Source organism: Vigna umbellata, chromosome 2, assembly GCF_029865625.1.
Source record: "Vigna umbellata cultivar VRB3 chromosome 2, Vumbellata_1.0, whole genome shotgun sequence".
In the NCBI taxonomy this organism is placed as follows: Eukaryota; Viridiplantae; Streptophyta; class Magnoliopsida; order Fabales; family Fabaceae; genus Vigna; species Vigna umbellata.
Genome location: NC_142166.1, coordinates 1,226,711 through 1,254,129, shown reverse-complemented (window position 1 = coordinate 1,254,129; position 27,419 = coordinate 1,226,711). Strand labels below are relative to the sequence as shown.

Here is a 27,419-nt window from a genome sequence, read left to right as displayed (position 1 = left end):
TGAAACCATTAGCAATGACTCTACAGAGCAGTAGAAGCCACCACAAGTGCATAATTCGCTAAAGTCTGATATCAAAACATGTATCCAGATCATTGAGTCTAGTATGAGTCTTTATATGTGATATGATTGTTGTTATGAATGAGTTATGTATGGTAACATCTTTATACCTATTTTATGAATGTTTTTTTTGCACATTAGCTTAACATTTTCTTCTGTGTTGTTTTTGTTTGCGTTCTCTTTGTTTACAATGATTACCTTAATAGTGTAAGCAGATGATGACGTAGTGGTGGATACAATTCCAAATGATGATGGTTTTGTAGTATAAATCTAAGGTGATCTTATTTTGTATAAGTTGTGTTTTGTAATAGAGAATTGTTATAAACTGACTTTGTTAGATATTATACAAAATACTTATGTGAATAGATACAAATCTAGAATTTATTAAAAAGCTCGCTGATTACACGTTATAAAAGTATTTTAAACAAATTAGTTTCGACAAGACACGTTTTACAGAAAAAAGTATCCGGATATAACATCCTGGAAATTTTGAATTTTTACGTTGGCAAAACAAACATTCTGAATAAAAATCGTAATTATTTCCGAAACGCAACAATGCATATTATAAAAGCAATTCTAATTCTAATTCCTAAGCCAGAGCATATTAAAAATATGTTAGACTGTAGTAAAACATGTCAACACTTCTTCCTGTATAAACAAAGAAAAAAGGGCTTTGTTCTGTAAAAAGTAGCTCAGAAAAATACTTCAAGTGGTTAAATAAAGCTGGTCAACGCCTCTTCAGTCAGACTGCAATGAACTAATTTTCTTTCAAACGTATTCTGGGTTTGGAATCGTATAAATTCAGTAAAAAAATGTCGGAGTTTGAGAAGTTATATCGTGTGAGAAAGGAAGGAGTATGTGACACAAAAAAGTGCAACAAAAAGTGAATTCTCTAATGCATATATTAATTGCTCATGAGGTAGGAATGCTTGTTTGAACCTATATAATGAAGGTAACAATGACAAACAGTAGGAACCAAGGAACCAAAACAATAAAATCAACTCCTATCTACAAGTTATCTAAACATCTGTCTCATATCTTTACAAAACGGACATCACTCTGTCCAAATGCTGTTCCACATGCAGGACATTTGCGGTGCCGAAGCTCTAGATTTCTCTGAATGCATGGATTGCAGAACAAATGATAGCATTTGACAATCACAACCTGCCAAATACACACATCAACTTTTACTTGTTGCCGTTGTAAATTATAACTTAGATACTACATATGTGCAGTTGTAAGTCCAAGAAAATATGTCAAATCAACTTGGGCTATTATCCCTATTTCATAAAAATCATGACACTTCTTTTAGACAAGTCAAATTAAGTACAATGAAAACAAGAAGTGAATGAAATTGGATAAGTCGGCATGTTGTTACCTCCTTAGGACGATCAGTGCAGACAGTACACTTGATCATGTTCTTGCATATCCTTATTTCTTTTTCAAGTTTTTGTATTGTGGTTTCTCCAGTTTCAGAAGTCAGCTCAGCAATTTGGCTGTTCAATTCCCTTAATTCTTCCTCTAGCTTCTTCCTTGAACTCCTGCACGACATATCCCAAGATTCCTAAGTTCCAAGACTACTTTTGCGACTCATTGTTTATTCAACCCCTAACCAACCTTACTAATCCCTCAATTTATTGAGTCTAGAGGATCATTATTAGAATTGAAATTGTATCTGCAAGTTGTGGCAATGTAAAATCTTTCTTTGAAAATCTATCCCTGATCAGGACTTGATGTATGACCAACCTCCTTGAAAAGAAAAAATACCTTTCACTCTCCAATTCCATTTCAATAGCTTCCGTGTCTTTCTGAATTTGATCGTACTCTTTCTCTGAAGAGGAAACAGAAGACTTGAGCAGCTTCAATTCCTTCTCGGCATCTGCCAATTCCCACCTTGCAAATTCCAGGGTGACCGCAAGGTGTTTTTCTTCTTGATTACACTTAATGGCTTCAGATAGAATGCTTTTCATCTGCAGGATTCAAAATATTGTTTAACAAAACAGTAAGCAACTGCTGCTGTAGCAAACTTGTTCAGCATAATTTCCCAATATATTAGAAAAAAAAAGGGACCAGTGGAGGGGGGAGGGGTCTGGCAGCGGGGGAAGTTGGACCTGTTCTTCACTATGTGCAATCCTCGCTTTTGAATTTTCTATTGAAGTATTTAGTTGTTGAAGTTGTTTAGCTAAGGCCTGTTTCTGGGTCAATAGAGTGTTGTAGGCCTGTTTTGCCTTCACGCTATCTGATACAAGCTGCATTAGAATCAGAATATTATAAAAACATAATCTCACTAACCAAAAGTCGAATTATTTGAGCAAATATCACTAGGATTTAGTAAATTGCACAACTTTCTGGGTAAAAAAGTTCTTGTTTGAGTGAGATTTTATCCCTGCCAAAATCAATTCTCATACAGCAAAATTTCACGATGTTTGAGAAAATTGATTATTGTCTAAGATTTTTCCCAAAATTGATTATCCCAAATTTCTAGGTTGATCCAGAGCTGATTCTAGAATATGCTGCTCACACGTTCTCCAAAAACAAAAAACTTCCTAATAATGATTCCATCTTATATCCATGATCTATAAAATCCACTTAAGTAGTCCACCCTTTTAAAATGATTTTTCTATAAATTAACCAGATGCTAACTTTGACATGTGGATTCATGAATAATCAGTTCTTCAAAATATTGACATATATTTCTACACAAAACAGCAGAAGTTAATATATTAGCTACAAAGTCGAACCAGATATTTTTCATCAACCAGAACAGCAAAAGCCAGGAAAATAACCTATGCATTGCTGTTGTTCATGGAAAAACGGTGAAGATCATAATGAGATAGTGTTTACTGAAGATGAAAATAAGATATACCTTAATATTATAGTCATCCCTCTCAATCACCTGGTCCAACAGATTTTGGTTCTGTGTCTGCATATCTTCATATGCTTGACCAATAGTCTTCATGATAGCAATCAAATAATTATATCACAAGAAATGAGAGTTAGTGTAAACAAATCCACTTATTTCTGTTCATCTAGTACGAAGGGGGAGAAAAAGTCAGATAGCAAACCTCAATTTCAGATATATATGCCTCTGCCTCAGCTTCTTTAACTTTAATAGCCTCAGTTAGCTCCAAAATACCCCTGAACATGGACAGATAAAACATGGAAATGGTATGTATCAGCATATTAACAGACAAGCTAGTTTGTAAAGGTTTATTCCATTCATATGACAACAGTCAATATAAAAAATTGAAAATACTAAGAGGACACATTGGACTTCTATCTGATAAAGAACATTCTAACAAACAACTGAAAAAAACAAAAAAAAAAATAAACTGTCAAGACATTCTTGAGTTAAACAAATTTCAAAATAGATTTTTTATTTCAATAAAATTGTACATGCCAAAGATATAAAGCATAAAAGGGATGTTGTATCTTAACAGCCTGAGCTTTTAGGTTAATTGGTTAATGACAAGGTATCAGAACCACTCTTCATAACAACAAATTTCTCTCCCAAAATAAACAGGCACAAATATGGGTTTGTGAGGGAAGTAAAATTGATAGACAAGTTTGTCGATTAAGCAAAGCCATACTCAATACAGAAAGTACACCTAAAGACCAACCTCTCAGACGTATCCAGCTTGGCCCTCAAGTCCTCTATTTCAGCTTCAGCGGCAGAAAGCCTTTGTTCACAAGCAGCTTCAGCTTCATTAGCAGCTTTTACTCTCAACTCTAGGCTATGCTCATCCAAAGCATTTTTTAGTATTTCAGCTTGAGAGTGAGCCTTACTTTCAGATTCTCTAACCTCTGAATAACTGATAGCCAAGTTTTACAGAAAATCAAGATCGAATCATCCCAGTATACATAATTTTGATTTCAATGCAAAATAAATTCTGTAGCAAGTTACCACGAACAACTAAATACTTACCTCTTAAGTTAAATTTAACAGTGTTAGAATATTTACCCTATTTATCATGATTATATTATGTCTAGGGTTACCCTATTTATCATGATTATATTGTGTCTAGGTTATCCTATTTATCATGATTATATTATGTCTAGGTTACCCTATCATGATTATATTGTGTCTAAGGCTACCCTAATTATCATGTAATCTTGTATCAATTTATTTTTATAAATAGAAGATTATGAGAGGGATCAATCAAGCCCTCAAGAATTATTTCTTTTCAATCTCAAGTTGGTATCAGAGCAGGTTGTCTGAGTCTCTTCCTACTCTGTGTTTGTTGCCGCCGGTGGCGGCACTGGCCACCGGCGGTCTTAAAAATTTCATCTTTTCTGAAATACTTCAATGAGTAGTCCTGTTCAGATTTCTGTTTAGTCTTCAAACCTTATTTGTTGTCCACAACTGTCAAGCACCGTTTTCCGCTGTCCAGGTGCCGTTTGCCGCTGTCCAGGCGCAGTTTGTCGTTGTCCCGGTGCCTTTTGCTGCTGTCTAGGCGCCGTTTGCAGTTGTTCGACGTCGTTTGTCGTTGTCTGGTGCCATTTGTCGTTGTCCATCAAACCCTGTTTTGCCACTGTGAGGAGTTGTCCACAGAAGTCTGTCACCATCAACTTCTGTTCCCGACGCTGTTTGTCACCGTCCGCCATTGTCCGCTGCCGACCACCGTCTATTGTCGTCTGTTGCCATCTGCTGCCACAGTTTAGTCCGACGACTAGTGATCTGGATCGCCTCCTTGAGCGAGAGGGTTAGTTCTCATCCAGGCGCCGCCATGCACGCCACATTTGTTCGACATTCGCCTCCGCCATTGTCACATTTTCTCTGGCGAAGTTAGGGGTTTTGTGCGCCTCGAGGAGTGCGACTCATCCCTAGTCGTTGCCTCATTCTCATCTTGTCACACACGACTTCTCTTCGATAAGCTTTCGGCGCTTGTTTGTCGCTCGACCAAATAAAAAAAAAAAACTCTATTTCAGCATTATACCTCTGTTTTAGCATTTGCGTATTGTAGCAGTTGTGATGTTCCTGATAGCTTGTGTCATTTATTTACAAGTCTCCAAAGAGAGTCAGTGCTATTAGTTCGTTAACACCAAGGAATTTCAACACCAAAGTCATAGGTTGAAGGTTCCTCATGGCATGAGGGAAATTTATTTCTAGCAAGATTCAGAATCTAAGTCAAACAATTTCACCAGTCCCTGGTCAGATATGTTTTTGGATGCTTTGATGAATAAAGGAGACCATTATGATCTTCCACCTTCACGATTTGTCATCGGCGCCATCGTCATTTTCGTCGTTTGTCGTGAGGGGAGTATGTTTCCAAACACTGCAATATGTTTCCAGCCACTGCATGCCCCATCAGTCAGTGATGGCAGTCCCTGCAGTTTTTTCCTTTCAGCCACTGCAGGCCCCATCACCTTGTCAGTTAGTGATGGCAGTGCTTGTAGTTTTGTCGCTTCCAGCCACTACTGTCCCCATCAGTCAGTGATGACAATTTAGTCCCTGCAAGCTCCATCAGTCGGTGATGGCAATTTATTCCCTGCATGCCCCATCTGTCAATAATGGCAATTTAGTCCTTAAAGTGAGGGGGAGTATGTTTCCAGCCACTACAGGCCCCATCAATCAGTGATGGCAATTTAGTTCCTACAGGGTCCATCAGTTAGTGATGGCAATTTAGTCACTGCAGGCCCCATCAGTCAGTAATGGCAATTTAGTCCCTGCAGTGAGGGGGAGTATGTTTCTAGCCACTAGTCAGAGGCCCCAACTAGTCAGAAATGACAGTCCCTGCTTTCCGCCACTGCAGGCCCCAATTAGTCAGAGATGACACTCCCTACAGTTTTGTCGCTTTCAGCCACTGCAGGCCCCAACTAGTCAGAGATAGCAGTCCCTGCATTTTTTTCACTTTCAGCCACTATAGGCCCCAACTAATCAGATATAGCAGTCCCTGCATTTTTGTCGCTTTTAGCCATGCAGGCCCATCCTTACTTGATGGAAATCCAATCTCTGCAGTTTGTCGTTGTCTACCACTCATCATTCACTTTTGATGGAAATCAACTTTGTCAAAGTCATCCTACTTAAAGTTCATGGTGCTAGATGAAGTTTCGTGGTTGTCCAATATTATTCTCCATAAGCTTATGAGGAGTCTCTTTGGTTACGCTGGTTTGTGAGTCCAATTTGGTTTATAGACATTCTCTCTTGATGTTCTGAAGCATATGTACATCTTATTCGAAGTCAGAGTTACCACGTCTATTGCCTCGACATTTTAGACAAGTTGATTTTGTTGGACTGAGTTTATTTATTCCAAGCTTGGCACATACAATTTGTATGCTCTAGCTTGAGGAGGAGTGTTAGAATATTTACCCTATTTATCATGATTATATTATGTCTAGGGTTACCCTATTTATCATGATTATATTGTGTCTAGGTTACCCTATTTATCATGATTATATTGTGTCTAGGTTACCCTATTTATCATGATTATATTGTGTCTAGGTTACCCTATCATGATTATATTGTGTCTAAGGTTACCCTACTTATCATGTACTCTTGTATCAATTTATTTTTATAAATAGAAGATTATGAGAGGGATCAATCAAGCCCTCAAGAATTATTTCTTTTCAATCTCAAGTAACAGTAAAAGCTTAACAAGTTGCACACCATGAATGGAAACACTTAGGACCAAAGGAAAATTACGGACTTATTTGGGATATTGCCTCCGTTGATTAAACTGTACAAAGGATACATGAATAATGAATATAGAGATAGAGAACACAGAAGATTCTGAGTTTATTTGGGATCCACTATGTTAAAATCCAATTGCGAGGTATGGGTCCCATGCTAGAGGTATGGGGTCCCATGCTAGAGGTATGGGGTCCCATGCTAGAAGTATGGGAATATAGTTTGGATTCTAGAGGGTGGCTAAACCAAAAAAATAATATCATACAGTTGTTGGAAATCATTAAAATACACACTTAGAGCCTTCTTCCAAATATCACATGTAGTGTAAGACAAATATTGAACTTACAAGGAGATTCAAGGAACTACCATAAAAGAGTCCATTGGTAGTCTCTGTACTCAATCAGCACATAACTTGGTATGATATAATTGGAGACTTAGTTAATGGGATAATATTGAGTGCAAACCATCACACACTAATACCCATGAACACTAATTGTGTTCTATTAAGCAATACATGAACATACTGGTTCTTAAGTGCATTAACAAATATTATTTGCAAACAATATGTGCAAAAAGGTCGCTACATTTGTGATGTATCAGAAACTCAGCATATACTTTTTATAAGAAATGCTACCTCATAAATTATCCTCAAGAAACTCACCCCACCATTTTAATAATTCAAATCAGCATACCTTTTATCATAATTCTCCTGGCCATACATATCCAAAACAAATTCTAACTCCTGATTCTCTTTCTGTAACTTTTCAGTCTGCACCAAAATATCACAATCAATTTATTTGAAAATTAGTTTAGAGAATCAAGAATCCCCCTAAAATCACAACTAAAATATCTTTATGTAACCTTTGGAAGAAAAGATGACCGTGCACATGCAAGATACAAATCAAAGACAACAGAAAAGATTTGCAATCATATCTGATTCAGTCACAGACATACTCTAGATTCAGAAAGTAATATGTAAGTGGCATCAATCAACTTAAACCCCAACAAGAAAACTGAGAAGAGTCACTGCTATACAGCAAAGCCATTAAAGAAGAAAATGCCTATAGATCAAGAGTGACACAAAGTTAAAGGCCAAGGCAGACTTACCAGCATTTTTAAAGACCTGATTTCCAAAACCTGCTCAGCACATTTGTTTGCAAGGCTCTTTAGTTCACTTGTCTGCATCACAACAAAGTAATTAGCCAACCTTAATGCTAATAAGGTATATCTTGTATGTGGTTGAAGAAAGTAAAACTAAGCTGAAAGAGAGTGATTCATGTAAACTGAAAATACAGGTATCTATGTAGAACCAGTAACTTGCTATGGAGGCTATGCTGACTAGTCTTCATCTCAGCATAGCTAACTGACAGCTCAGCATAACTGACTGCAGTTAGTTATTTACAGTGGATACTGTTTGTATTTGAAGAAAGTAGAACTAAGCCAAAGGAGAGAGAGGTTTATGTAAACTAAAATTTCAGGTATTTAAATATAATAAATAAGTTCTTGTGCAGCCTATTTTGACTAGACTACAGCTCGCCCTAACTGACTGTAGTTAGTTAGTTAAGTACCAAACTGATTAAAACTGTAAACTACTCTATACACTACTAGTGGTAAGTGGCAAAACCTTCCACCCATATGCTCTTCCTTCATTTTTCCAACTAACAATTTTATGTCATTAAATTCAAGGTGGTTAGTCCACAAAAAAAAATTCCATTTTTATTTATAACCACAAACTATCATATACTAACCATAGTGTTTTATCCAGTAACCATGATTTATTGCAATGGAAGTGTATTGTTTTTGTTAACTTGCATCAATTTAGAAGTCTTTCATTGACTTGCTATAATTTAACATGCATACAGAACTGCATCATCTTCATTAAACAAAGAAATGGACACTTGGAATTCAATGTCTATAGGAACAATTAACAATTTTGAAGGATATATTTATTGCATTCAATAATGTCACTTTATACTGAATTAAAAGTCCTTTTACTTGTTCCGGTATGCTAGAGTAATATTTCAAAAACAAGCCAGGTTAGCATTTGATTGAATCATTTCTTTACATTTAACAACAAAAATTAAGTCAGCTAAAAGACATGCTCTTGTGAAACCCAAATTCCTTGTAAGTGACAAAGCAGAGAACATTGTAGATTCAATCTAACTAGATAAATTTATTTGGAAGACTTGTCACAAAGTGGGTGGGAAAGAAAATGAAATGGCAAATTATATTAATATCAAATGAGTTTGTGCAACAACCTTCACGTTCAATACTTCTCTTAGTGAATGTGCTTTCTCCCGTAATGATACAGCCTCGTGAGCTGCATCTTTCCATCGCTTTAATTGAGCTTCCATCATTCCCATTTCTTTAGATAAAGCTGAAGCCATGACACGAAACTCAGATTTGATATCTTTTCTCCCTGAAATATATAACACTGTAAGAAACTGAGCGATCAAATCACATCCAACACAATTCTAACACAAAACAAGTTAAAGGCTGACCAGCATCCTGTTTAGCTTCTTCCATTTTAATTTCAAGATCATTCTTTTCAATAATACACTTCTGCAACTGGTGCTCTAGGTCATCAATCCTATGATCAGAATTGTCAAGGAGCTGCCTTGCAGAATCAGCAGACTCCAATTTCAAATTTTGTTCATTCTCCCATTTTGCAATATGAACACTGCCAGCCTAAAATAACATTTAAAAGAAATTGTAAAAGAGGAAACCGCAAATATGAAATTAAAACCAAACTGTAACACAACTAAAGGAAAAAAAAAAGGAAAGCACTGTTAACCTGCAGAGATTCTACCAATGTTTTATACCGCGCCAATTCAGATGTCCAATGTTGAAGTTGATCATTAGCTAAAGAGTATATTCGTGAACTGCGTATGTACTTATCATCTTTCAGTTCATTCTGGAAATAAATATAGATGAAACTAACTTTTACATGGGATTCTATAACGAACTGATCTCAACAATTCGAGAAAATATGATCATACTAGATAATCCAAACTTACAAACCTGAAGATCTTGGAATTGCTTTGTCAAGGTCTGATTGTCTTCCTGTGCCTCTTGGAGCTCAGAGATACGATCAGCGTCCACAATCTATGACATTATGCAATCATATATCTTCTTTAGATAAAGAACAAGGACAAAGGAATTACAGATTCAGGGAAAGAAAATCACGTGAGCAAAACCTTTGCTTCTTCAATTGAATCCTTCAACTCACGCAAACCCATGGTCCTGTCCGCAATGTTTTCAGGAGACAGATTTCCATTTACTGCATCTGCATTGGGAGAATTCATCCCTATTGACGTATCCTTTTGCATTTCCAAATTGACTAGTTTTCTTCTACTCTCTTCAAGTTCAGCCACAATCTCATCAAGCTCACCTTTACATAAGACAAGAAAATACTCTAGTGATGATTATGAAAAGCAATCAGCCAAAAAATAAAAGCAATCACAGTTCTCCTTCTATGATTTCTAAAAGTACGCATAAAATCTCTGCATAAATCTAAGGACATTAATTCTGGTCATATCGATTCCTGATTAATTTTAACCAGACCAATTAAAACACTGTAATTTAACTCTTCTTTATAATTTTCCAACATTATTGAATTATGCAACTGCATAACTAAAATTCTCTCCCTCCTAAGCACAGGACAAAAGAACCATCGTCCTCTTCTGAGGATGTTGTTATTTCTAAATTATATTTGAATTTCAGAAAAGCTTACAAGCAAGCCTTGGCATAATGGTAAGGTTGCTGCCTTGTGATCAGCCATAGGTTCAAACCCTCCAACTAGCCTATCCACTAGTAGGGCAAGTACATCAACCCCCCAAGCCTCAATTGGTGGGAGCGTCATGACCTAAGTCAACTTTTTTAAGTAGTTGTTCTTCTATTCACCAACCTTAAAACGTGCACATGAATTGGTATATCCAACAATTAAAACTAAAATAAAAACATATCCACCCAAATCAACCAAATTGGATGGAGGATTTATACAAATCTAAAATCAATAGGATTTCAAAATCAAATCAATACCTATTTTATAATTTTGCAAAACAAGAAATTTCAATATTATAATTTTCCAATAAAATAATCCAACTATAAATCATATTAATTTCTTAAAAATGTTTCATTCCGCACTAACAAATTTTCTTCCATTTTTCAATTGGATAAAACAAGATCAGCTCATTCCAAACTACGTAGCTTGATTGACTTTTCAACTTTTAATGACTATCGCTTAGGAAGATTGCTGGTCTAATCAAAGTACTATGCATTCTTTTACATAGCATCATATAGACTGAATAAAAGATTTCCTAATTTAACTTTAGCTTAACCTTTTAAGCACGTTCATCTATAAAGAAAGAGTTACAAAACGAAAATAATTTTCAAACAAAAAGCTAATCAATTACCAAAGCAATAAGAGAAGAATAATGTGTGCAAGACATTCAAAAACAATTTTCCAGTAAGAGAAGCTCCAAAAATTTTGGAGCAAGGCCCCATTTGGTCCTTGAAATTTTTTCAAAACATTCAATTCATTTCTAGAAGGATTATTACATAAATTCAGTCTAAATGAATGATACATATTTGGGGATCAAATGGGAGATTTATTCATACAACATATAATATTACCACTTTAACAGAAAAAAAAAGGACTATTAAATACGAGGAAATCTTCTTCTATTAAACCATGTTGTAATCCATTTAAACCATAGCATATGATAATCAAGTTCATTAAATTTCACATTTTTTTATTTCTAAAGTTCACAATAACTAATTTAAAAGAAAAAGAAAAAAAAGAACATTTTACAGACCTGCTAGATGTTTAATATCAGATTTTTCTTGTAAGCACTCATTGATAAAATTTTGAATACCAACAGTATACTCTTTATGCTTTGCATGGAGAGTATCAATCACTTCTTGCAAATTATTTGCCTCCTCTTTCATCATATCATCAATCTTAGTCATTAGGGTTATAGCATCTGCAAACCAGAATGAGTAACAACAGGTCATTTGTATAAATATTTTCTAACTATTCTACAACACTGATATATGATATAAAAATATTTTAAACAAAAACTATATGCTTCAACAACAGGATTGCATATCCTATTTTTTACCTTCTGAAGATATATCTCCGTCCAAAAGCTGAGCTATACCGCCTGATCTTTCCATCTGATCATCAATAATATCTTTTAGGAGTTTCAACAACTCTATTGTAGATGATTGACGCAAACCAAGGGCCTCCTCAACATAACCAGTGATCTCATCATCACTGATTCCTTTAATGGAATCTTTCTGGATTAATCTACATAGAAATATATCCTCAGCAGGACACAAAGGAAGTGAACCTAGAGAGTAAGTCAAGTCAGTCTATTGAATTACCTTTACACTAAGAAAAGAGTACTTGTAGGTGTGTATATACCTTCAGGATTTTCAATGTCAGTCAAATACCGCAACTTGTCTTTGCCTTTGCCTCTCCCAGCTTGTATTCCAAGAAGAATCATATCGTCAACCAACTAGAAAGACATAAGAAAATTAAGCCAGATAGCATATTATCCTACAGGAATATGAGAAAAAGTGCATTGCCTGCCATCCAATGACATCCCGGGCATACTCTATATATGGTAGTGCTATTTTCAAGAGAGGAGAACACTAAACTCAACGGAGGGTGAAAGAAACCAGAGCATGATGATAAAGAATAACCTGAGTCCAGAGTTGGTTCAAAGCAATTAACAAGTCATCATAAGAACTTTGCTTTCCTTTTAATTCTCTAATTTTTTCTTCAAGGCCATGCAAAGCATGTTTCTGGACGTCGATCTGTTGAACAAGCTGCTGATTCTGAAACTGTAAGACTCCTGCATCAGCCTGGGGGAGCATACCATCCGCGTTACACAAGTAAAACTATTGAACAACTAACATTGAAAAAGAATCTTGATGCCACACAGAAAGAGTAATTGCATGATAAACAAGAAACCAAACATTTTTTTTACCTGAATCTAGTTAAGCATCTCAATGCTCATAAAAACCCTTGCCTGAATCTTCTAAATGAAAGGCTCTCAGTGTCATGAAAACATCAACAATCACAAGACATCAAAGTCACCCTTGCTAATTACTCCCCTCTTGGCAGCCCACACACACTGCTCAATGAAGTGAGCTAAACCCCTTAGCAACCACACCAATTTTTTTCGTTTGTAATTCTCTTTTAGAATGATATATGCATAAATTAGAATTCTCAACTGTCACGAGATTAGTTTAAAACTTACTACAGATATTTTGATTCTCTTTCTCACTACCTTTCTCTTTTTTGTTTACAGCATACATCATGTACTTTTCCTATAACTAGTAAAAAAGTATCACCAATAATTATCTTAAGAAGCTAAGTTCGTTAATGGACTTTACTAAGTTGACAATAAGCACAATCTCGCTGTTACCCCCTTGTCATAAAAATCAAAACTTTATCCAAAATTTCATCCACCCAGATTAAAAGAAACAATTCATTCTGTGTCCACAGTACCAAGCAGTTCAAAGAATGCAATTATACACCAAATTCAAAGCAAACTCTACAAAAATTCAGAACCGGATCATCAACAGAGCACAATAGTGTGATGAAAGAGGTGAAAAGCAACATATATATGAACACATGGATGCACAACAAAAACATATAGCGAGAGAAAGGGCTTACAGTTTTGTTGGTGGTAGGAGAGTTGATGGAGTTTCTAGATGTGCGAGAAGAAACAGAGGTGAGATGAGGCCTCTTCTTCTCGGGTTCGTCGTGGTCTGAGTTTTCCATTGAGATTCTGAAATTTTTAACAAAACGACCACAGCATTAGGAATCCAGATCAAAACTTGCTCAATTCTTCAGAGTTCTCAATGATAAACAAAAGAAATGGAGTCACACAGCACACCAGAGAAAACACATTTACTCAAGTTTAGGGTGATGTGCAGTGGAACCACTTTCTGCATTTTTTATATTTGTAAATAGCAATTGACCATTTTCATTTATAAAATAGTATTTAATTTTATGTACTTATAATTTTATCTAAATATATTTTAAATTAAGCTTAAATATACTTTTAATACTGATATTTTTTATTTTGGTTTCCATAAAAAAATATTTTTAATTACTCTAAAATTAAAATTTATTATGTTTTTCTTAATATCACATCACACTAGTTATTGAGTTAAAAAAATCATGTTTAAATCAATATAGTAATTTAAATTTTTGAAAAATAAAAAACTATTTTTCATAAAAACTAAAATCAAAGTTCATGCCTATTATCAACCATTTTAAAGTAACTTCATGTTTTAACTATGTTTGGATGAATGATAAAAAAAAGTGTCAATTTGAAAAGCATAATAATAAATATAATTGTTGTATCGTATGTATAGTAAGATATTTATTGGATAAAATATCTTAGATATTTTAAGCGGTTAAGATATTTATGAGTAACTAACCACATTTTTAGGTAAGGTTATTTTTATTGGCCTATAAATACAATGACACGGCAAAAGTCCAGGTACGTTCCTCTATGTTCCACTTATGCCCGAGGAACTCTAGATAATATTCTACAGTGATAATATAATCACTTTCTTGAGAGCTGAGGTTCCATAACTCACATCTGACTTGAGCGTCGGAGTATCTTCGCAGGTACTTCCCCTCCCTTGGCGAAAGTAGACGAGCGGTACGAGCTGAAGGAGCGCGAATGACAACAATGGAGGAGAAGAGAGCGCCCCAGACATTTAGAAGCAACAAAGACACACCGGAAAACATTTACACCGAAACAATTGTTAAGTTATATATTAAAATATATATTTATAATAATTAAAAAATTGTTATAATTTGAAAATGTAATGATATTATAGTTTGATAGGGAATTTTTCATAGGTATTTTACATAGCAGCTAAAAAAAAGTACAAAAACTCGAAATCTTATAAAATTTTGATATTTTATGTAATAAATTTCTACTATAAAATTTGATATTTTATGTAAGAAGCCTTGTATTTAATGTTGTCTATTAATAGTAAAATTATTTTGCAATTTAGTTATTGGACTACAAGATGTCCAAACAAGTTGTGATAATTTGGATGTATATGTTTAGAATTGACAAATTATTTTAGAATTTCATGTTATCTACATAATATTTAAACTTCTCTTACATTTCTTATGTCAAATTAAATATTTTGTTAAATCAAGGTGCAGTGAGAATAAGAAAGGCTATAAGTTAAATCATAAATTGTCACCTTTTAATTTTTCTATTTACGTGAAGTTTTTTATCTTTCATTATGTATAGTTACGCTATGTTAGCAATATAATTTGGAGTAATCCTTTTTTGTTTTACAATGTGATTTTAAGTATACCTTTTAGGAATAGTTAGTTGCACAGTTAATAAGTTTATATATATAAAGTAAGTATTTTCCCAACTCACCTGTTTTATTTGAATAAAAATAGTTGCATGTGTTTTTATATCATCATAAATATTTCCGTTAAATTGTGAAAAAATTAAAAAAGTAATAAAATAATGAAATTATTCATATTTTAGTATATTTTAAAAATTTTATTACATCTATACAAATAATATAAGATTAGTATAAAATTTAGTCTAGGGGAAGGGAACTTTGAAATTTTGAAAATAAAAATGTTATTTAAATATAAGTAATTAACATGGAACAGAAAATGTGTAAAAAAATAAGTGTCTTTTAAAAAATAAACTTAATTATTTTATTAATAAAAGTCTAATTTATATACAGAAGTATGAGTTACTCAATTTTATTTTATGAAAATCATTATTTTCTTGAATTTTTTTCTCTTCTAATTTTTCTTTAAGATTCTAACGAATTTATATAATTGTTTAAAATCAAAATAGAACTTATGTTGTCGAGGTAATATTATAAAATTGATTTATGAAAGAAGATAAGTTCATTTTGTTGTCCTTTATTTTGGTCTTTTAAAAAATTTGTTGCATTTGAGTTGTTTTAAACTTGGGTTTTTTGGGCTTGCATGTAATGTTTAAGAGTTCAAGTTGAATCTCTCCTCGTTAGTATCGTCCGAGTATAACCAAATCATTGATATGAGTTATTTGTATGAGTAGAGGTATTTAAAGATAGCGAAAAATTTTGTACTAGTGGTTTATAATCCAAATAAGGGAAGTTGGTAATATTTTTATAAATGTTTATGCTTGTTGTGATTTATATATTGATTTCTAATGAAATTGTATTATGTCTAGTTTGTAATTTTTGGTTGAGTTAGAAACCTCTCATGAACTTAAGTAAATTAGTATTTGTGAAATGTTTGTGTAAAATTTTGTGTGCTAAATTGATGTATGATATATGAAATATTTGAGCATATGTATATGAATTTGGACCAATTGGCTCATAATAGTCCTTTTTCGAATTAATTTGTGTCAAGCATTGTCTGTAAAAGAGATACAAACACCAATTATAATCAATTGATCAAACTCATAAATCACTCTCATTTTTATTTATGTAGACTTGTTAGGTGATCCAAAACTCCATTGAATGAGAGCAAAAAATAAAATCACAAAGAGTTTCAAACCTTTCCACTCACTAGGCAGTTAAAGTTCTTTGGGCGAGCTAGGTAAAACAAACTTCCAAAGGAAATTGCTGATAAGCAAGTAGAATTGTAGCTAGGCAAAAATGATTTTTGGAAATTACAGAGAGGCAAGCTTAAATATCTAATAAATTAACATTTAATATCTATAATTTTTAACATTATATTATGTTTTAACTTACCGACATGTTTGACTCAAATAACTTGAATAAAGTATTTAATTTATTAGATAAATAATATAAAAATATTATTAAATACTTAAAATATAAAAGAAAAGTTATTTGTTAAAGATTTGGAAATTATTTAGTTCTTTCGTCATTATAAAGTTAGTATATAATAATAATATATTATTTACTATTAATATTATTATGTTTATTATTTTGTATTTGCATCTAACTTTTAAGTTTATAAAATGAAAGTGATAGAAGCACTAATATTGAAGTTTCCTCTGAATTTTATATTTTGCAATATATCACAAGTTTAAATATAAGCCATATAAATGCTTCATTAATGCTGAGAGAGAAAGAGAAAGATTATTGAGAATAGTGGGGAGGTGTAAGGTATTTTTGGAATAAAAGAAATTAGTGGAGAGGTGTAAAGTATTTTTGGAATAAAAGAAAATAGTGGGGAGATGCAGAAACACTTGGGATGGTGGAAGGAGCAACAACCATAGACTGGACTAACTTATTTTGTCAACTATATAAACAAATGACAATATGAGGGAGACATACAAGTGTGATTATTAATAGTGTGTTTATATATTTTAAAAGTTTAAAACTATAATTCTTCATAAAAAGCTATAAATACATTTTATAAACTTATATGTTATATATTTGTTTATACTCATTATCATTTGTTACATATGAGATTATTTAAATATTTAAAAGTTGAATTTCATAATAATAATAATTTTATCAAATTATATATATATTTATCATATTTAAAAAACCATACATTAGCCATTATATATTTAATTAAGACATTAAATTATTTTATATTAATGTAAAGTATTAAATTTATTATCACTATGAAGTAAATTTTCTACCTAATAGCGAGTTTTGAATACCATAGACGCAATTCGAATTCCCCTCATAAGTATAATAAGCCAAGGGGGAGACAATGTTCCACTAAAGTAATTTTTATAATGGTTAATAACTTTTAATTGAATCATACTTTACTTTTTAAAGCTTTTCATTGGATTGTAAGTTTATATCTCACACATTTTATATATAATTATTTGTTATCTTATTAGATTATATATAGTTTTAAAAAAATAAAAATAAAAATAATTCGATAATTTTATTGTTATTCAATTTTAAAAAAGTCAATACAAATAATTAAATGCTTAGGTCAATAATTTCATTTTATATACAAAAGTATTACTGATACAATATTTATTGATAGTTTATTCAATCTCTCCCATATACTAACCCTTTTATTGTTGTTTTCCTTGAAAGAGAATGCAAATACATTAATTTTCCAGTAAAAAGATATCAAACAGTAGGAATATTTTTGTTCATTCTCCATTTTTATCTTTGTTGAATGAGATATGTGCCCATTTGTAGGGTCTGGTAGATCTCCATTTACATTCACCTAAGGCCCTTTATGCAATTTTGGATTAAGTATGTGGGTAAATTTTTTATCACAACTCAACGCAAACTGTCCTTCTCTGCAATTCGTTAAGTTCTCGCAAACCCACACAAGGGGTTAATTTGTAATCTTCTCAAAGGTTTGTCTAATCCATCTTTAATTACAATAATTGTCTAACATTGTTTTATACCCATTTTTGTTAAATTCGTATCCAAGTCTAACATAGATAAGGTTTCTTCCTGAAATTAATTTTAACTAAATTCGAAACAAATTTTCAGTCTCACAACATATGGAAATAGAATAATGTTTGCTGCACTTAAAAATACTATTGATCTGTTATTTAGAAGCTGAATCTAAGTATATAAAAAAAATTAACGTAGAACCATCCAAACTATATGTGCGTGTAAAGTATTATTTTGATTCATGGAAATATGCTTCTTTTCCTTAATACTTTCGCTATAAGCTTCTTCTTTTCTTTCCAGCTTTTCTTAGTGCTATTTTATTCATGAAGGATAAGTTTTGTTCCTTCTTTCTTGTTTTTATTGTAAGTAATATGTTTATTTGTTAAAGAATTACTATTCACAAGGACGGTGAAGAATATTCGTTTTATACAATCATTACAAAGTTGGATTCTTTCGCTTAAATTTACAGAAAAAGATAATGATATCCATATCAACAGAGAAAAATCATATTTGTTCGTATCTTTTATATGTTCAAATCAAAAAACGTTAACACAACACAGATGTTTTTTCATATTTAGTATAAACCAGATATTCTCAATGTTCCTTCTACTTTATTAAAACCATTAACATGATGGCTTTAATATATGTTAACCATTCATTTTCGGTAACACTCCTAGTGATAAAGGTATAACTTTATGCTATTATTGATTAATATTATAGGCAGAAAATAGCACAGTATCCACTTTCTGTTCAGAAATCAATCATCTCAGTAGAAGTTTATTTCAAAACAAAAGCCAGAAAATTCTTCTTGTGCACAACACACTTTCATTTGCCTTATCAATAGGGTTGTTGAGAAGGTACCGATCTCAAGCTTTAAGTAAATACCATGCAGAAAAAGTTTGACATTCAAACCATGTCATGGAATTTTATGGTGTCTAACTGAAGCCAGAAACTTGATGAAATGAAATATTATTCATCTTCCCTAATTAATCACATGGAGGATGGTGGCGTCCCCCAACCATCACATGTGTGTTCATTTTATTCCTATCACAAACTAAGATAACCAAGTTCCTACATTTTTTAAAACCAAAAATGATCTTCCAAAATAGCGAAAGGAGAAAAATCAAGGTCTGAGATCTTCAGAGATGTGAAGACCTAAATTTATGGCCTTCGGGCATGAAACATGCAAGACCCCTGTTAATCATTATAACAAATCAAATACATGACCTAATTTTCCGACATCTTAAAGTAAATGTCTCTATCCTTGTATGTACTTAGTCCTATTCACTTTTACTTTTACACAATTTCTCCAAACTATTGTTTGATTATGGTAACAAAAAAGTGGTATTTGTATGGGTAATAACATGTTTTGGTTATTCAAACTATCCTAAAGACAATACTTAATCAAAATGTGATATGCTGTTTTTTATCCCAACATCTTCAAAGAAACACATGGTTTTAGTATTTGATATTCACATCGCTTATATATCACTTTTGAGAAATGTTTACACAAACATGTTAAAATTTTACATGAACTCAAATCAAATCTTGAGATATAGTGAAGGATAAAAAACATATCTTTCTCTATTTTAAGAAAGTCCTTGTTCAAACAAAAAGTTACAGAAGTAATACGAACTACCCCCCTATAAATCAGATCCATATCATCGTCATCAACTAAGTTATGGTCTACAAAGCAATGATGGTGATTATATTTTAAACTCTTGCAATTAACATCAAAGATTTATTGAAAAAAATCCAGATTCTTGAACGATTTTTTCTCATAACAAAGAACAAGAATTAAGATAAAACAAAGCAGCATCTGAATGCAGAGTCCTACTCACTGTTGCACAAAAAATCCAATCCATATGCAATGATGGAATGCAGATTATGCAAGATGATGACGAAGAAGCAAGCAAGGACAGTGTGCAATTGATTAGAATGTAATTTATTCTATGATCTGATTGCCATAATTTTTGTACAAAAAGAAAACAAAAAGAGTAAGTTCTAATTGGGTAAGGTAAGGTAAGAAGGAGATCCACGAAGAAAGCATAAGCACCAACCAGTTTTCAGATCAGGTCCAATGCTATGACACAGGATCCAAATAACTTACAACAACACAGCCACAACCACCACAACACAAACCTCCATCCCTCCGTGCCTATAATATTACTCTACAACACCACAACAATCTAACAACTTGTAAACATTAATTAATTAAAGGACATCGATGGAACAAGAGGATCAAGAGGAGGAGGAGGATTATACCGATCCGTCATCAGAGGCAGAGGGCGGTGGCCGGGATGTCATCGTCGGCGCCGGGAGGCGGGAGGTTGAGATCGAAGGGGAGAGGTTGCCGGAACGAGGAAGTGAGGACGCAGTCCTCGTCCTCGACGACGGAGGAAGAAGAGTCACAATCACTGTGGCAATCGTCGAGAGGAGGGACAATAGGGTTAACGATGGGCTTGCGAGGGTGGAAAGTGGAGGAAGAAGGAACCCTAGGCCCGCTGAAGGACTCGACCGTGCTGCTCATGCCGCTGGTGGTGGGCCGGTTCACCTGGACCTGGTCGAACTTGGAGAGCCCGTGAGCCTGGTAGAGCGGAATCTGCGAGTGGGAGTGGTCAGTATCCGGGTTCGGGAAAGGAAAATTGGTTTTTGCCTTGGGCCCGCGGAAGGATCGGGCCGCAGCGTCGTAGGCCCGCGCTGCATCCTCGGCTGAATCGAAGGTGCCGAGCCACACGCGCTGTTTTTTCCACGGATCTCTAATCTCTGCCGCAAATCGTCCCCAGGGGCGCTTCCTGACGCCACGGAAGCGCGTCTCCTTGGTGGGAGGTTCCTGGTCCGCCGAGGGATGGACGGCGGCGACAGCAGCGGTGGCTCTCCCTCGTCGCATGTTTTACTGGAATCGTTTGGAAGAAGAAGATGGTTTCGATCGAGACGCAAGAGACCACCTTTTCCAAACCCCAGTTCTTAATCTCGTTTCTTCTCCATTTCTTTTCCTTTCTCGTTTAGGTTTGGAGTCGCATGATGTGGTCTTGCCTCGTTTGCTCCAATAGATTCATTATGGTGACTTTAAATGTCCTTTTTACCCTTTTGTCGTTGTGTGGTGGTGTTTGGGGGCTCTCTGCCCCTGATGTGATTATGGTGTTAGGCGTTTGCTTGTCGTAATTATTGTTGTTATTCGGACCAAAGCGCAATGTCCAACCACCACAATTCTCAGCAACCGTTTTCCCAATTCTAATCACACCTTTTCACTTTTAACCACACTTCTCTAATTTTCACATGTTTTTTCTTTTCACCATTCATGTTTAAAATCTTTTCATAAAACAAACATAATTTTCCACAAATATTCACACTTCTTCTTTACTATTATTCATTGCATATTTATTACATTGCAAACATTTTCTGTTGGTTTAACTTGAATTTGCCTTCTATTGGAAAGTTAAATGAATGGGAAAGTAATAAAGTATGGATAGACAGATGAAATAGCATGGTTTCAATCATAGTGTGTCTCTTGTTCAGTAATTGAACTGTTAGTGATCTTTTAGGTTCCTTAAATCACGATTTATAACCTAAAGTAACGCTATAAAAAGTAAAAGTGTACCAAGTATACCAAGTAATGCTTCATTTAGTTTGCATGAATTAAGATATTTAGTATTCACACATTAAATTAGTTTGTGTATGCGTACGGTGAGAAAAAGTCTCCTATTTATATTTTATATATTATATTTGAATTTTAAGTTATTTATTGTTCACATTTCAACATAAAGGTTTGAGGAGGAAACGGTAAAAAAAAAACAAAAAACAAAAAACAAAAAAGACAAAGGTGTCCTATTGGAGATGTGAAGAAAGAAATGAGAAACACAATCAAATATTACTATTCTAGTATTTTGTCTATTAGACTTATGTATTCTTTAGAAGTTTTATGGATGAAGGTAATGTAAAAAAAATACTGTTATTTGGTTTGTTAAGTAAGGTTGAGAGTGTAATCAGCACATAATCAATTTTGAAAAATTATTGTGTTGAAGCATAATCCTTTATATCCTTAGACATAATTCACCATGTCTCTTTTAAAAAAATGTTAAAACACTTTTTGATTAGCACAAAGTAAAAATGTGTTTTATAAAGATTAAAAAATGATATTTTAGAAAATGAAAATAATTTAAAAAGAGTAAAAATTAATTATTTTAATATTAAAATAATCTAATATAAATAATTTTTTTAAGAATTTCATTATTTTAAAAATGTTATTATTATAATTTTTTTTAACTTTCATTGTTTTAAAACATGATAGAATATTTTAATAAATATTTATGTATATAAAATAAATAATATTTTTATTAAAATTATCACAAATTTTATTTAATATTTTTAAGCATAACGCGGAGAGTTAGTCATAAAATTATTATATATTTGAATATTAAAATTATAAGTAAAATATGTTTTAAACCGTTTTAGTAGTATGTATAAGACCAATCTGCCAACAGTAAGACTCCCACACAAAGAAAACTAAAAAATGTATATAAATATTTTGGAATTCAAAGGCATCATGATAACATGTTAAACCAAAAGGAATTAGTATTAAGGAGGCAACAAGAGGTATGAATGCACTCCACTTAAACTCGAGCATCCCAAAACCTTTTCAAGATTTTAAACGTATATATATTACAAAAATTCCAAGAATTTACTAACAATATAAAATACACTTTTTTTTCATCTTTTAAAGAACTTTAATAATTTTTGTTATTAATTAAATTTTTTTGGTATTATATTAAATTTATTCTTAAATTTTTATCTCATAAAAATATAATCAATTTTTTTCCAAAAAAAAAATTCTTCATTGAATAAATTCATGATGCAATGCTGACTTTAATAAAAAAAAATTAACATTTTTTTTGTTATTCATTATATACCTTATAAATAAATAAATAAATAAATATACACGTACATATTTAGTTTCATAATTTAAACCTAAATCTAAATAAATTAAATTTAATGGTATTTCAATAAATGATTAAATTATATGGTTAATTATTTTTTTACACTTACATCCATTATTGTGTGTGTGTGAATTTTACTAATTTTTTAATATTTTTTATGGAATATCTTTTATCGATCAAAAAAAGCAAAATGCATTGGATAATAATGTAACAAAAGCCATGAATTAATTAAAATTAAAGCATTTTAAGAAAATATCATGAAAGGATGTACAGTAATTAAAATTTAAGATTGAGTGTCTTTTAAGTTCCAAAAATATTTTTCAAAAAAATTGTTTTGTTTCTAAATTAAATATATATTTATTTTGTTTGTGCACTTTATAAAAATTTTGTAAACTATTATGCATGTTTATTATGTAACAAATGAAACTTTTCACTGAGTTATATATAACCTTCATGTTTTTGTTTACTGAAAATGATATTTTTTATAAGTAAAGATGAAATAGATATATTATAATTTAAACATAGAAAATTAAAATAGTTTGAATATATATATATATATATATATATATATATATATATATATATATATAATGTATTTTATAAACTATTTCAAATATTATTTGATATATTTATAATAATACAATAGAGCTAATTCAATGGATATACAATTTAAAAGTACTGGATGGTTAACCAATTACATCTATGCTTATTTTCTATCATATAACCAAAAGAAATAATAATTATACTTTGTGTTTTGTAAGAGATGTTTGTGTTATTTTATGTATTTTTTTCTTATAAAAACAACTTATTTTCAATTTTGTTCTTTTATTTCCTTCAATAAATATACTTGCTCTTGGAGCTATAATAGAAAACCAGTATTATGTTATTGTAAGTTTTATACTTCATTGTATTATCTAGACAACATGATAATATCAGTCAAACTCTTGAAATTGCAAATTGTTATGATTTAAACATTTATATATCTTATAATGGAGATTTTCTTTTTTTATATACCGATTTTTTTTAAATCTAATCATTTTCCTTTTTTTAAATTTAACTACTTTTTAAAACTAAAATAATTATTTCTAATGAATTTGTGAAAATTATTTACATTTATTTTCTTTAATTATAGTAACAACAATTTTATTATTTTTGTTTATAATAATTGTGTTTTCACTATAAATGTAATGTATCCCGGATAAAATAGTATAAAATGTGTTTGTATTTATATATGCATATGCAATTAAAACTTTATCATGTTTTTCGTAAAAAAACATTATTATACTGATATGTTAGCTTTCATTCCTAGAAAATAATTTAATATTTTATCTTAATGTATTTATTTAAATTTTTTTATGATGAGTACATTTTATTTATTATGAATTTAGTGTAATCCCACTTGATGAATTTTGAGATTTCAATATACTAACATGACCTTAAGATAAAATATCATAAAGTTATAATATTTTCTACATTAATCTATCGTTGATAGATATATTACTTTGATATATTACATTTTTTCAACAACATTTACTCCAAAATTATTTCACGAGATCTATAAAGTGTATGGTTGTCTGCACCTTTTTTAGAAATTAAATAATTTTTTTAAAATTCTTACATTTGTCAGATAATATAATTTAAAATGTATAAAAAAAACATGTATAAAACAGTCTCATTATTCTTAACTAATATTATATGAATCAGGTATATTTTCTATTGCTTATTGGGTGTAGAAAATGTCATGCTAAGCTCAAATTATTAAGAATCACTTTTATGTGTAAACATATATGGTATGAAAAAGTATTTAGATCATCTTCTTAAACTGATTATTCAATTGTGTAAGGAATAAAGAGAGTCATGTAAATTTATAACTGATAGTTTTAGTGGATTAGTACTAGTTTAATGAATTAAAAGGTTAAAAATAACTCCAAGAGTTTAACTTGTGAATTCATCCTTTTGACATGCTAAGCCAATATGGTTGTCCTTAAAAGGTGACAACTTTTTAGCATATTTTAGATCTTATTTAGTATTTCAATAAAAGAAATGTCGATAAAAAAAACTTAAATAAAAAAATAAAAAAATAAAATTTAATATAGTTAAATATACTTTTAATCTCTAAACTATTATTTATTTTTTAGTTTTGTTTTTCTTTCAAATTTTATTCTATTTTCATTTAAGAAAGTTATGAATTTAGTTTTCAATGACCAATATTATTAGTTTTTTTTTATGTGGTAGACATTGTACCACATTCCCAACCTGTTTAAGACATGTGTATTATGTTTTCAAGTTGTCAAGATAGTTTAGTGGTGTGTCACATCTAGGGATGGTAATGAATCGGGTCAAGTACGGATATGATTAACCCACTACATAATCCGCATAAAAAATTGTACTCACTACTTGTTTCACTATCCGTACAAAAAAATCTGAAGAGTTTTTTCAATCCGCAAGTACCCGCTAGATACTCGTTTCAATCCATAAATATTTTAAAAAAAATTATTTTGAGATAAATGAAAAAGAATATACTGGTCATAAAGTTAGGGAAGGTCTAACGCTAGATGGAAAAGAAAAATGCATAAATAACATAAACATTGAATATGTAAGAGAAGAATTACTAGTTCTAAAGTTAGGGAGGGGCAAAGGCTAAAACTACAAGCACATAAGGCTTAACTAAGTAACCAAGTGTTAAGAGCCTTAGACAAGTATTAATTGGTGGTGGCATGAATTGCCCTATTCACATTGCAAAAACTAAATTTCTTCCATTTCATGCTAAAACCAATCTTCGATTGTTGGAAACCAAACAATGACATCATCCAAAAGGAATTTAAATGTGCTTTAAACACCCTAAAACATTCATAATCGTGTTCACTTCGAAGATAAAATATATAAACATGAAACTCTAATATAAACAAATTTTAAAACAAGAAAGAACACAAACCCATACGACCAAACATTGAATACCAACACATTGCAATAACAATAAATTTGAACTATCACATGCCAATTACACAAAAATCAAAATTCAAACTATGATCATGTAGAAGTTCCACCCTTCTCCCATGCACACCCTTGTCTTTTAGTCCTGCAAAGTTCAATTATACACATAGATAACATCCACTTTTATCTACTTTTGTGTGTTTGATGTCATGAATAAATCAACTTTTTCTTAACTTTAATCTTATTTTATTCTACCTGTACTATATTGTACTTGAAGTATCCATTACCCACAAAATATTAAAATAAAAAAATTAATTTATATTTTATTAATTTAATTTAATTAAAATTAAAATTATTCTATTTTTTAATAGGTTAAATTTAATTAAATTAAATTTTAATTTATATTTATTTAATTTATATTTTTCTAATTTTATTTATATTTTATTTTAAAAATTTATAAAATATATTTTTTAAATATTCACTAGCATCCACAAGTACCAACCCGTTTTAAAATACCTACGGGTATTTTTTAACAGGTATCAAGCGGATAGTAGAGCGGAGTAATAAGTGAATTTTTTATTGCGGATCGGATTGCGGATTGACACTATTTGTATTTGATTCGACCCATTATCATCTCTAAAATGGATATAGTTCTCTTAACTCAATGAAATTATTTATTTCTTTCATATTTTAAATGTGTTTCAATCTCATATTTAACTTAAAACGTATCAAAAAGTATGAGGAATTCAAATATAAGTTTAAAACATCATTTAATACATCAAAATTATTTTTAAGACAGTTGAATTAAGAAAACCATATTTATTATTTTTTAATTTTGAAAACCAAATTATATCAAAGTTTGAGATAGAAAAAAAATTAATTTTACTTTCAAAATTAAAAACTAAAAACATATTTAATCTTATGTTTAATAAATGTTTTAACGGTTTTTTCTTCCTTCCTAACTAATAATCTGATTGAACTCCGTTAACAAACTTGTTGCACATGATTTAGAGTGCAAACATGTAATTTAAAATTTTAATTTTAAGTACATTGAATTTTATTTTTCTGAAAATGTGAAGATTTTAATTTGTTTTTTATAAAAGGTGAAAAAAAAATTACAAATACGAGGAGACAATAGTCTTTAGGCTCCATTTGGTTTTGGAGACTTGGATAAAGTATAGAAAAGTATGCATATAGAATTTGAACACAAATTTTACATACTTATTGAATACATAACCCATATCTTGCAAGCATAATTTTCATGTTGATCTCAAAATCGTTCAAAAGTTAAAGACAGTGTATCTAGCATTAATACATGTATAGGTCACAATTCATCGAAACTGATGAGAATTATTATTCAGTAAGTCTTGAATTGTACTGAATATTGAAACGAGTAGGCAACTTGGTCCACGATGTGCAGCCATCGTGTTTTTATTCCCAAAGCAATCATTCCATTTTATTCGATGGTGGTGTGACATGAAAACGTATAACCCAACACCCTTAATGCTATTATTCTC

At 31.4% G+C, this 27,419-nt stretch overlaps 2 protein-coding genes across 3 annotated transcripts; both read right to left on the bottom strand.

The window, feature by feature from the left end:
* Positions 1-929: 929 nt before the first annotated feature.
* LOC124827233 (E3 ubiquitin-protein ligase BRE1-like 2) lies at positions 930-13,630 on the bottom strand. Of its 2 annotated transcripts, XM_088105680.1 has the most exons (20): positions 13,597-13,621; positions 13,374-13,488; positions 12,395-12,556; positions 12,114-12,207; positions 11,809-12,039; positions 11,503-11,670; positions 9,883-10,076; positions 9,707-9,790; positions 9,480-9,599; positions 9,187-9,373; positions 8,944-9,104; positions 7,793-7,864; positions 7,378-7,454; positions 3,678-3,869; positions 3,123-3,195; positions 2,924-3,010; positions 2,169-2,306; positions 1,825-2,027; positions 1,436-1,598; positions 930-1,221 (listed from the first exon to the last, which is right to left on the bottom strand). In XM_088105680.1, exons 2-20 carry the CDS (start codon positions 13,479-13,481, stop codon positions 1,090-1,092), a joined length of 2,646 nt encoding a protein of 881 aa, XP_087961806.1. In that variant the 5' UTR covers positions 13,482-13,488; positions 13,597-13,621; the 3' UTR covers positions 930-1,089. The 2 variants fall into 2 exon arrangements, with proteins under 2 accessions (XP_087961806.1, XP_087961807.1); XM_088105681.1 differs by having other exon boundaries at positions 9,495-9,599; positions 13,374-13,630.
* Positions 13,631-19,960: 6,330 nt separating this feature from the next.
* Positions 19,961-21,090, bottom strand: LOC124845097 (ethylene-responsive transcription factor 3-like). Its single transcript, XM_047322139.2, has one exon. The coding sequence runs from the start codon at positions 20,919-20,921 to the stop codon at positions 20,307-20,309; it is 615 nt and encodes a 204-aa protein (XP_047178095.1). The 5' UTR covers positions 20,922-21,090; the 3' UTR covers positions 19,961-20,306.
* Positions 21,091-27,419: the final 6,329 nt, after the last annotated feature.

What these genes read in the sequence shown, in the direction of transcription:
- LOC124845097 (XM_047322139.2), bottom strand. Translation starts at nt 20,921, where the DNA reads ATGCGACGAGGGAGAGCCACCGCTGCTGTCGCCGCCGTCCATCCCTCG.
- LOC124827233 (XM_088105680.1), bottom strand. Translation starts at nt 13,481, where the DNA reads ATGGAAAACTCAGACCACGACGAACCCGAGAAGAAGAGGCCTCATCTC. An exon ending in AGAAGCTAAACAGGATGCTG is followed by an intron (nt 9,105 to 9,186) that starts GTCAGCCTTTAA and finishes TATATATTTCAG; the next exon opens with GGAGAAAAGATATCAAATCT. An exon ending in TTGCACATAGTGAAGAACAG is followed by an intron (nt 2,028 to 2,168) that starts GTCCAACTTCCC and finishes TGAATCCTGCAG; the next exon opens with ATGAAAAGCATTCTATCTGA.